This window comes from Sus scrofa, chromosome 3, assembly GCF_054392235.1.
Source record: "Sus scrofa isolate SSC_HxYL_T2T_F1_AM1 chromosome 3, Sscrofa_HxYL_maternal_Yorkshire_Landrace_v2.0, whole genome shotgun sequence".
Classification (NCBI taxonomy): Eukaryota; Metazoa; Chordata; class Mammalia; order Artiodactyla; family Suidae; genus Sus; species Sus scrofa.
In genome coordinates, this window is record NC_139385.1 from 99,466,042 (window position 1) to 99,478,116 (window position 12,075).

Sequence of the window (12,075 nt, forward strand, 5' to 3'; positions counted from 1 at the left end):
ACGGGGGCATTATGCATAGATCAGTTTTTACAGATGAGCATGGGCAGTTCATATTTAAATTTCTACGTGTATAAATTTTCTTATTTAGTCTTATCAATATGAGTTTAGTTTTTGTGGGTTGTTGGATGTTTTAAAGGTTTTCATATTTGCATCATGAGTAGCTTGGGCCTAGAAAACTCATTTACTTTAAAAAAATTTTTTCTTAGTATCTGTTTTTCTTTCATACTTACTCTTCTAAGGTGGCTCATATAGTATTAAGCTGTTTCATTTTTTATATTAATCTGACTCTGGAGAAATTTAATATTTCTCTTTTCTGTACTTGTTCTTGATTTCTTCTTTCTCTATTGATATGTCAAAGGACTATGTGAATTGGTGCTCTTATCCTTAAAATACAGAAATCGTTTGTTCCCCATCAACACATGGAAATGGCATGTTCTTCACCTCTGTTGGGGGTTTCTTGATACATGTAGTCATATTTCTAAGCTTATGTTAATATCAGCAGCTTGAGAGTGATCCCTAGCTACAGAATTTAACATGACAAAAAAATGATGAAAGAAATTTTTCTGAGAACCTGTTGAAATTTAAAATAGTTTAGAGTTATTTTGTTAATAAATGATTATTATTGTGGTATTTGTAATGTTTTTAACATGGTATTTGAGGAGCATCCTGTTTACTTTTTTAAAAATTCTGCTTTTATTTGGAAATTAGAGGATAAGTGGTTGATTTTATTCATTTTTATTAATGGCTTTAAGAATGCTTACTCCAAAAGTTGTGCTATTATAATCTTTCTTTAGAAACTGCTCTTTTAAAAACGATTTGAAAAAATAGTTCACATTGATCAGGCTTGTCATCCCTTGCACAATTATGCATGCTCCTTTTCCATGAGTGGCCAGAATCATTACAATTTCTTAACATTTGCCATAGGGTTATACTTTTGTCTTAAAGTAATTATAATGAAAAACCAATGTTAATGCTATATCAGTGATAAAGATGTTATACTTTATTCAGACCTGTCTTAGGGTAAAATTATCTTGACCCTAATTTTGTGTAAAGTAACTGTGAAAAATGACTACTTGATGATTTAACTAAGCAGTATTAGGTTGTGAAATATTAGGTAAGAGATGGGTAGTGTTTGAATGATGGCAGATTTGTTTACATTTAGAAAAAGGAAGTAAAAATGGATATATTGAGTTATGAGGAGGTTGAGGCAGAGGTATGTAGAATATACCAGTGTAAGTTTCCCAGTTCGTTTATGAAAAAGCAAATATGATTGATTAGGCAGTCCACACAGCTCTCATCTTGAATATATTAGTTGCTGTACATTTATTTCTCTGGTTTAGAAGTGAATATTGTCCTGACAGTTAGGTAAGGCTCAGGAAGTAGGAAGCAGACACCTCCAGGTTTATTTAAGTCTACCATCTCAGTAGCTGGAGTAACTGGAGGCTAAGTGAGGCTTTTGGCTTTCCTCAGGCTTCTCCGCTACATATTTGGCATTCACTTTGTTAATGTTATGCTAAGAAATCATAAAGAACGTCATCAGAAGGGAATTGCATCCCAGAGAGTAAAATTCAGGCATTTATTGAAATGGGGACAAGAGCTCAAGAACTGGAACAAGAAGTTTCTTTCTGCCCTGATGAATAGGATGGCACTTGGGGGAGGACTTTGCTATTTTGACATGATTTCCTAAATATAAATTAATAGCTACTCAGAAGCAGTAGAATAAATGTAAAAGCAAAATGACTACAAAATTTTATTTCTTAAGGAGATTGAAAATATAGTTTATTTTGGCTATATATGAAATAATTATTATAGTTAACATTTATTGTGCTTGATTCTGGGCCAGATAACTGCTTTCTTTACATTATTTCATTTAATTTCTATAACAGCCTTATGAGAGATTGGTATTATTGCCCTTATACAGATAAAAGAGGCTATAATATTGTACTGATAGTAAGTAATAGGACAGGTATTCAAATTCAGATTGGTCTGACTCTAAGCCCAAGCTGTGAACCATTCATTACATGATATACTATGGCTTTTTTTCAACTTAACATGCCTTTACTAAGAGGAAATAGGGTATGAGAAGAACCTACCCTAAGCTTATTAGTCCCTCTGTAGACCTCTTTTGATTAAAAAAAAAAAGTGTTTTGAATTATTAATCACTTTTGCATTAGAAATTTCCAACAATTGGAAAAGATTATAGTGATTATTCACCCCTCTAAAAATTAGTGAAATATAGCCTAGTAGCATCTAGCCTTAACCTTTTATTTTATTTTTAAACAGAAACATTGTTCCCTTCATCTTGAGAGATTACAAGAATCACAAAAGGTCACTATACAGATATCACAGGTTAGAGAGATTATACCCTTTTCTGGATAAAGAGCATAAATCCAATGGCACAAGCCTTATATATAAGAAGGGGTTGCAATTGACTTTATTTAGAAAAACTGAATCACATTCCCACACACTCCATTCCTCTAATGAGTGAAGTGACAGTACCAAGTCTTACAATTAACCTCCCGTTCTTCTGATGAGTGAAGGGAACTGTAGAAAACATGTAGCTTTATAGCCTTTTATGACTTTCTTTCTAGAATTGCTTTTGATATTACATGAAAGTTTGTTGGTAGAACAGAAAACTTAACAGTGAAAATAGCAGGTTTTCTGTGTTAGACGAGTTGCCACGGAGTTAAAAATAAATGTAAAGTTAACATGGACATAAACATTGGGGGACTGGTAGAATTATAGATCTTCTGCTTATTTCCTTGGACCATAAGTTTATGATTTTAGAATTTTTTTTTAAAAACATGCATTTAAGTTTATCTCATTTCGTTTGGAACTATATGGATCTTCATCTTAGTACCTATGAATTGTAAAATTTGTTTTTAAGTGGGGTTCTTTGGTCCAAACTAAAAGAAGATACAAAGATCAGTGCTCTTTGTTGCCCTGACAAAATGTTTATAGAGGTTGTAAATAAATTAATATACAAATATATTCATAGTTGTGGTATGGTCTTCAGGAATTTTTAAATGTAGTTGGAGAGGAGTTCCTGTCATGGCTCAGTGGTTAACTAACCCGACTAGTATCCTAGCGGATGTGAGTTTAATCCCTGGCTTTGCTCAGTGGGTTAAGGATCCAGCATTGCTGTGAGCTGTGGTGTAGGTCGCAGATGCAACTTGGATCTGGCATTGTGGTGGCTATGACGTCAGCTGGCAGCTACAGCTCCATTTGACCCCTGGCCTGGGAACCTCCATATGCCGCAGGTGCAGGCCTAAAAAAAAAAAAAAAAAAAAAAAATTCTAAAAAAATAATGGAGAGAAGTTTACTCCCTGCCCCTCCCCACCATTTTTTGCTAGGCAAACTTAGATGTTCCCTAAATTAAACTCTGTTTCTGAATTGCTTGGCTTTCTTGTGAGAGAAGGTTAAATCTATCTTTGATAATCAGAGAAATTGCTCCATGATGGCTCTCTGGCCATATGGTCATCTTCTTTCTTCTTCAGTTAATTTTTTTCTGAGTACTTTTGAAATTAAGGAGGATTCCTATCTCTTCAAGTCATGATTCTCTCCTGATTTTATAATACATTGATTTCTTATGCTGAGTTTGGTTTGTGTTATTCCTTGGAATTTCTTTGCAGACTTGTTCTTTAGCTTGCAGAGAAATTGGGTAGACTTCTAAACTTAAGAATTTTGAAGTGTCAGGTGGAAGCACTGCCTGAAAGTTATCCCTTTGCCCAGTAATTTTTTCTCTTAAGATTTGGGGACTTGTTTTATTTTTACTTGTATATATCATACTATAAGTTGTTACACACTTATTAAAATTCCAGTTCCAAATTACCTAATGCCCCTTTATTTTGTTGATTTGATTTGCATTTGACCTTCTTTGACTGTTGTTTAGTTAATATTTTAAATATTCCATTCTGGTGATGTGTGTTTAAACCTATATACACTAGCCTTTTTATTAAAGAGGAAATGTTTATTATAAGTTCATATACAAATACGTTGGTTCTTAAATTCACTTGAATCACCTACAGGTTGGAAAATAAGTTACAGCTTTGAGTGTTTCTCAACTAACATTTTAAATAGCTGGTCAAAAAGGCGGCTCTTGCTGACTTTGATCATTGTGCCTGGCAGTAAAGTGCCTTGGAGGGTTATAAAACTCTCATCAGTAGTTTCTGGCAGTTGCTGATAGAAGCACATCACACTTTGTTTGCTGTTTTTGTTTTGCTGTAAAAGCACTTTAATAGAAAGCTTAAATTAGTATTTGAAGTTTTAAGCCGCTGAACATACTTCTTAATGTGTTGATAAGTGTGATCATTGCTGCCCACTTTGTAAAGATAGAAGATGATTTGCTTCTTTTCCAGTTTTCTTCAGTTCATTGCAAAGAATGCGCAAAAGGAAGGCAGAGGAAAGAGTAGATTATGGAGTTTATTTTTATCTGTATGAAAGAGAAGGATTAGTTAGTGTTTGCACAGATAATATCTAAATGTATGAGCGAATCTTAGAGATTTATTAAATGAATTAGATGTATTCTTAAAGTACACCAACCTAATTTATCAAATGACCTTTTCCCCCCAGTTCTGTAGAAAATGTTCTCAAAACACTCGTGAAAAGCTGCCGACCGTAAGTAATTTCTCGATTTATAAAGCCTCTTATTGTTTCTGTGAGCTTTTCTCCATCTTTAGTATGCTTTGAAGAGGAATGTAAAGGTATAAACTATATGATGTGATAATAGTCCCTGGGCACAAGGTATCATTTCCAGCTCTTGAACTTTTCAAATTTCATTCACACATTTAGGAATTTTTAAGTGGTGTGGGTGACAGTCACCTATTATAAAGTAGGAATGCCACAGTGTATGTGTAATCAGATTCATTTTGAAAGGTTTTCCTAGAATATTTTTGCTACAATGTTCTTTTCCAAAATGAGCATTGTAGGTATTGTAACAAAATGAATAAAATAAGCCCATACATTTTTTCATAGTATGTTCTTTTTCAATAGAATATGTAACCCTAAATATCCCACATTCTGATGTTTAAAGATGAATATGGATAGAATTTAGTTTAGTTTAATCCGTTTCTGTGGACTTGAAGTATTTTTTCATTCTTATTTATCAGGCTGTTCCAAGACTTACTTATCCTGCTATGGAGGCAATGAATTCTTTTGAAATGAAATTTGTTTCTTTATCATATGCTTGTAATATGATTTAATGTTACTTTGTAGATCTAATATTTATTGCTAATAATGGGCAAATGTATTTTCAGGATATAAAATGTTTCCTTTTTAAGAGGCTTAAGATCTAACCTGAGTCATTCAATAAGACACCAATGAGCAGTGCTTTTTTTTGTGAAACTTGATCATCAGTGAGGTACTTACTGGGTTTTAGGTTTTTACATAATTCATAGAATGCCCAAGCATTTATTTTGGATTACTAGGCTAACAGTTGACTGAAAAATTACGAAGGGGAGGGAATTGATGTATGAGATCATTGAAGGTAGATATATTCTGCTTTTTTTTTTTTTTTTAATTTTAACCTGTTGTACAATGACCTGGTTCATAAATGCTTGATGAACTCAACAGAAGTACTACTAGGAATGTAATTTTATTTTTCATGTAATGGAATGAAGTGTGATTCTGGTAACACAGATGTATATAGTAAGATTAATAATATGATGTATATGTCAGACCTCCAAGTGTATCTGAAAGGGTTTCCTAACTTTTAGGTATATACCCAAATCAGAAATTTTCACATGCTTTTCATTATTTTAAATCCCAATTGCCTACCCATTTGGGTATCCATTCCATACCCAAAAGGATAATGGGTCCTCCTTACCCATTTACCTTCATTTTGTGTGTGTCTGCACATTGCACATTTTACTTTGGTGAATCTCCTCCATTCTGGGAATGCTCTTGCCCTTGTCATGGAATTTTAGAATATTAAAGCCTATAGGACCAGATCACCCAGCCCAGTCCTCTCTTGTGCACATAAGGACTGTGGTTTGGTGAGGGTAAATGATTTGCTCCTAAGATGCCTAGACATTTCTGGGCTGATGTTCTCTTTCTCACTTCACTGATTATCCATGTCTTTTTATTTAGTTTTTTAAATTTATTTATTTATTTATTTATTTATTTTGTCTTTTTGTTATTTCTTTGGGCCGCTCCCACGGCATATGGAGGTTCCCAGGCTAGGGGCTGAATTGGAGCTGTCGCCACTGGCCTACGCCAGAGCCACAGCAACGCGGGATCCGAGCTGCGTCTGCAACCCACACCACAGCTCACGGCAACGCCGGATCGTTAACCCACTGAGCAAGGGCAGGGACCGAACCTGCAACCTCATGGTTCCTAGTCGGATTCGTTAACCACTGCGCCACGACGGGAACTCCTAAATTTATTTTTTTAATTATCCGTTTCTTACATAAACTAGATTCTCTTTGACAAGATTTTTTTTTTTTCCCTGTTGCTATCACACACAGCACATTAAACAACCATGTTTAAGTTTTTAGGTGATTTTAATGACCTTGCATTTTTTCTGAGGTTTATCAACTTTATAGCAATTTTCCAAGTCCAGAGTCAAGAGGAAGATTTACCTTAGGTATGACACACTGTTTATTTTAAAGTTGTAAAAATGGGTTTCTTGTAGGCTAACTTGACATTGGTAGTGTGTGGGTGTATATTGTGGATACATTCCCCTTCTCCCTCTTTTTTTGTCTTTTTTTTCTCCCGTATAATGATGTAGCTTTTAACCAATAATCAGATACATGAAAACCTTCTTTTTTATTAGGTATTTTCCAGCAGATGCCACAGCTGAGATGCTAGAAGAATGGCGGCCTTTAATGTGCCCTTTTGATGTAACAATGCAAAAGGCCATCACTTATTTTGAAATATTTCTTCCTACCTCCCTTCCTCCAGAACTTCATCATAAAGGTTTTAGGTAAGTATATACATATCTCGACAAATTCTAGAATACAGTAGGGAATAAATATATTTATATAGGCAACTAGTAAAGCAATAATAAGGAAAAATTTACTAACTCAACCACCGTGTTTATTATACTTGCACTATGTGAAGGCTAAAACAGTTAAACATAAGATTACGAATAAAGAGTAACACTTATATGACAAGCTAAGTAAGATTCAGAGTTAAAGAAATTGAGAAAGAATAATAAGTGCAAAAAGAAGCAGAAAATATCAATAAATAGGCAGTGATATAAAAATTGCGTGAAGTTTAGGGAAAGGAAAAGTGTTTTTCTTAACCCTACTTTTTCTTTTTTTCTCTCTTTCTTTTTAGGGTCACATCTGTGGTATATGTAAGTTCCCAGGCCAGGGGCTGAATTGGAGCCATAGCCACAGCAACACCGGATCTGAGCTGCATCTTGTGGCAATGCTGTATTCTTTTTCTTTTCCTTTTTTTTTTTTTTTCCCCATTTATAATGATACTTCTTTTTTTTTCCATTATAGCTGTTTTACTATATTCTTTCGATTTTCTATTGTACAGCAAGGTGACCCAGTTACACATACATGTATACGTTCTTTTTTCTCAGATTATCATGCTCCATCATAAGTGATTAGACATGGTTCCCAGTGTTATACAGCAGGATATCATTGCTTATTCATTGCAAAGGCAATAGTTTGCATCTATTAACCCCACATTCCCAATCCATTCCACTCTCTCCCCCTCCCCCTCGGCAACCACAAGTCTCTCCTCCATGTCCATGAGTTTCTTTTCTGTGGAAAGGTTCATTTGTGCCGTATATGAGATTCCAGTTATAAGTGATATCATATGGTATTTGGCTTTCTCTTTCTTACTTACTTCACTTGGTATGATAGTCTCTAGTTCCATCCATGTTGGTGCAAATGGTATTATTTTGTTCTTTCGTATGGTTGAGAAGTATTCCATTGTGAATATATATACCACATCTTCTTAATCCATTCATCTGTCGATGGACATTTGGGTTGTTTCCGCATCTTGGCTATTGTGAATAGTGCTGCAATGAACATGCGAGTGCATGTGTCTTTTTCAAGGAATGTTTTGTCTGGATATATGCCCAAGATTGGGATTGCTGGGTCATATGGTCATTCTATGTATAGTTTTCTGAGGTACCTCCGTACTGTTTTCCATATTGGTTGTGCCAGTTTACATTGCCACCAACAGTGCAGGAGGGTGCTCTTTTCTCCCCATCATTGGTTATTTGTGGACTGATTAATGATGGCCATTCTGACTGGTGTGAGGTGGTACCTCACAATAGTTTTGACTTACATTTCTCTACTACTCAGTGATGTTGAGCATTTTTTCATGTGCTTGTTGGCCATCTATATGTCTTCCTTGGAGAAATGTCTATTCAGGTCTTTTACCCATTTTTCCATTGGGTTGTTGGCTTTTTTGCTGTTGAGTTGTATAAGTTGTTTGTGTATTTTAGAGATTAAGCCCTTGTTGGTTGCATCATTTGAAACTATTTTCTCCCGTTCTATAAGTTGTCATTTGGTTTTTTTATGGTTTCCTTTGCTGTGGAAAAGCTTGTCAGTTTGATTAGGTCCTATTGGTTTATTTTTGCTTTTTTTCTGTTGCTTTGGAAGACTCACCTGAGAAACATTTGTAAGGTTGATGTCAGAGAATGTTCTGCCTATGTTCTCTTCCAGGAGTTTGATGGTGTCTTGTCTTACATTTAAGTCTTTCAGCCATTTTGAGTTTATTTTTGTGCATGGTGTGAGGGTGTGTTCTAGTTTTCATTGGTTTACATTCAGCTGTCCAGTTTTTTCAGTTCCACTTGCTGAAAAGACTGTCTTTTTTCCATTTTATGTTCTTGCCTCCTTTGTCAAAGATTAATTGACCATAGGTGTCAGGGTTTATTTCTGGGTTCTCTGTTCTCTTCCATTGGTCTCTCTATCTGTTTTGGTATCGGTACCAAACTGTCTTGATGACTGTGGCTTTGTAATATTGCCTGAAGTTTGAGAGAGTTATACCTCCTGCTTGGTTTTTGTTCCTCAGGATTGCTTTGGCAATTCTGGGTCTTTTGTGGTTCCATATAAATGTTTGGATTGTTTGTTCTAGTTCTGTGAAAAATGTCAGGGGTAATTTGATAGGAATTGCGTTGAGTCTGTAGATTGCTTTGGGTAGTATGGCCATTTTTACAATATCTTTTACAATATCTTTCCATTTCTTTGAAACTGCTTTAATTTTGTTGATTAATGTTTTATAGTTATCAGCATATAAGCCTTTTACCTCCTTGGTCAGGTTTATTCCCATGTATTTGATTTTTTGGAGTGCAATTTTAAAAGGTACTGTATTTTTGTATTCCTTTTCTAATATTTCATTGTTAGTATACAGAAATGCAGCAGACTTTTGAATGTTAATCTTGTATCTTGCTACTTTGCTGAATTTGTTGATCAGTTCAGGTAGTTTCTGGGTTGAATCCTTAGGCTTTTCTGTATGCAGTATCATGTCACTGGCATGCAGTGACAATTTTACCTCTTCCCTTCCAATTTGGATACCTTTTATTTCTTTTCTTTGTCTGATTGCTGTGGCTAGGAATTCCAATACTATGTTGAATAACAGTGGTGAGAGTGGGCATCCCTGTCTTGTTCCAGATTTTAGCAGGAAGGCTTTCAGCATTTCTCCATTGAGTATTATATTTGCTATGGGTTTGTCATAAATGGCTTTTAAGTATGGTAAGGTATGTTCCCTCTATACTCACTTTGTTAAGAGTTTTTATCATGAATGGATGTTGGACTTTGTCAAATGCTTTTTCTGCATCTATTGAGATGATCATGTGGTTTTTGACTTTTCTTTTGTTAATGTGGTGTATGATGCTGATTGATTTGCATATGTTGAACCATCGTTGTGTACCCAGGATGAATCTCACTTGGTCGTGGTGTATGATCATTTTTATATGTTGTTGTATTTGGTTGGCTAAAATTTTGTTGAGAATTTTTGCATCTATATTCATCAAAGATATTGGCCTATAGTTTTCTTATATCGTGGTTCTTCATCTGGTTTTGGTATTTAGGGTGATGATGGTGTCATAGAATGTCTTTGGGAGTGCTCCCTCTTCAAACTTTTGAAAAAGTTTAAGGAGGATGGGTATAAGTTCCTCTTTGTATGTTTGGTAGAATTTGCCTGTGAAGCCATCTGTTTCTGGACTTTTATTTGTAGGGAGTGTTTTTATGACATACTCAATTTCATTTCTAGTGATTGGTCTGTTCAGTTGATTTATTTCTTCTTGATTCATTTTTGGTAGGCTATAAGTCTATAGAAAGTGGTCCGTTTCTTCAAGGCTGTAACATTTGTTAGTATACTATTGTTCATAGTATTCTCTTATGGATTTTTGTATTTCTGAAGTATCTGTTGTGACTTCTCCTTTTTCATTTCTGTTTATTGTTCTGATTTTGCTTATTTGGTTTTTTTCTCTTCTCTTCTTGGTGAGTCTGGCCAGAGGTTTGTCGATTTTGTTTACCTTTTCAAAGAACCAGCTCTTGGTTTGATTGATTTTTTTCTATTGTTTTTTGTATCTCTGTTTTATTGATTTCCTCTCTGATCTTTATGATTTCCTTCCTTCTGCTGACTTTAGGTTTTGTTTGTTCTTCTTTTTCTAATTCAGTTAGGTGGTGTGTTAAGTTGTCAATTTGAGAGTTCTTTTTTGAGGAAGGCGTGTATTGCTATGAACTTCCCTCTGAGCATGGCTTTTGTAGCATCCCATAGATTCTGAGTGGTTGTACCTTTATTATCATTTGTCTCGAGGTATTCTTTAATTTCCTTCTTGATTCCTTATTGACTCATTGGTTTTTTAGGAGCATGTTGTTTAGTCTCATGTAGTCAGTTTTTTCTCATTTCTTTTCCTGTGGTTGATTTCTAGTTTCATGCCATTGTGGTCTGAGAAGATACTTGAAATAATTTCTAGACTCTTAAAGGGGGTTTGTTGAGGTTAGCTTTGTGCCCCAGTATGTGATTGATCCTTGAGAATGTTCCGTGTGGACCTGAGGAGAATGTATATTCTGATTTTTTTGGATGTAATATCCTGAAAATGTTGATTAAGTGTAACTTCTCTGTTGTGTCGTTTAGGATCTCTGTCAGCTTATTGATTTTGTGTCTAGAGGATCTGTCCATTGCTGTGAGTGGGGTGTTAAAGTTGCCTACTGTGATTGTATTCCCATTAAGTTCTCCTTTTATGTCTGTTAGTATTTGTTGTAGGTATCTGGGTGCTCCTGTTTTACAGGCATATATATTGACAGTTGTAATCTCCTTTTCTTGAATGGATCCTTTTACCATTAAATAGTGTTCTTCTTTATAGCCTTCATTTTAAAGTCTATTTTGTCTGATATGAATATTGCAACTCCTGCTTTCCTGTCTTGTCCATTGGCATGAGATAGCTTTTCCCATCCCCTCACTTTCAATCTATATGTGTCCTTTGCCCTGAGGTGAGTCTCTTGTAAACAGCAGATTGTAGATTTTTGCTTTTTTATCCCATCTGCCACTCTGTATCTTTTGATTGGAGCATTTGGTCCATTGACATTTAAGGTGATTATTGATAGGTATGTATTTATCCCCATTTTAAACCTTGTTTTCCAGTTGATTCTATGTTTCTCTTTTCTTTTTTTGTTGGATGATTCCATTTATTTTATGCTCGAGTAGTTTTCTTTTTAGTTTTTGCAAATGTAATGTTTGGTTTTGATTTGTGGTTGCCCTGTTTTTTAGGTATGTTAACCCCTTCCTGTATCTGCTTGCTTTAGCCTGATAGTCATATAGGCTTAAACACATTATTAAAATACCGAAAAAAAGAATCTATATTTTCTTTCTCTCTCTCTCTCTCTCTCTCTTTTTTTTTTTTTTTTTTTTGTCTTTTTAGGGTGGCATCCGTGGCATATGGAGGTTCCCAGGCTAGGGATCTAATCGGAATTGTTGTCACCAGCCTATGCCAGAGCCACAGCAATGCCAGATCTGAGCGGCATCTGTGACCTGCACCACAGCTCATGGCAACACTGGATCCTTCTTAACTGAGCGAGATCAGGGATCAGACTCACAACCTCATAGTTCCTAGTCGGGTTCGTTTCTGCTGCGCCACAACAGGAGTTCCAGAATCTATATTTTCTT

The 12,075-nt window shown here is 35.1% G+C and overlaps 1 protein-coding gene across 3 annotated transcripts in view; it reads left to right on the top strand.

Moving 5' to 3' along the window:
* The window catches only part of PSME4 (proteasome activator subunit 4), a 105,112-nt gene that overhangs the window by 24,288 nt on the left and 68,749 nt on the right, over positions 1–12,075 (top strand). For all 3 annotated transcript variants that reach the window (XR_014841957.1, XM_085019296.1, XM_003125150.7), the window contains exons 4-5: positions 4,573–4,617; positions 6,773–6,922. Coding sequence is in view for 1 of the 3 variants with exons in the window: in XM_003125150.7 (XP_003125198.5) it covers positions 4,573–4,617; positions 6,773–6,922 (195 nt within the window). In the remaining 2 variants the exon portion in view is untranslated. The remainder of the gene's footprint in view (positions 1–4,572; positions 4,618–6,772; positions 6,923–12,075) is intronic.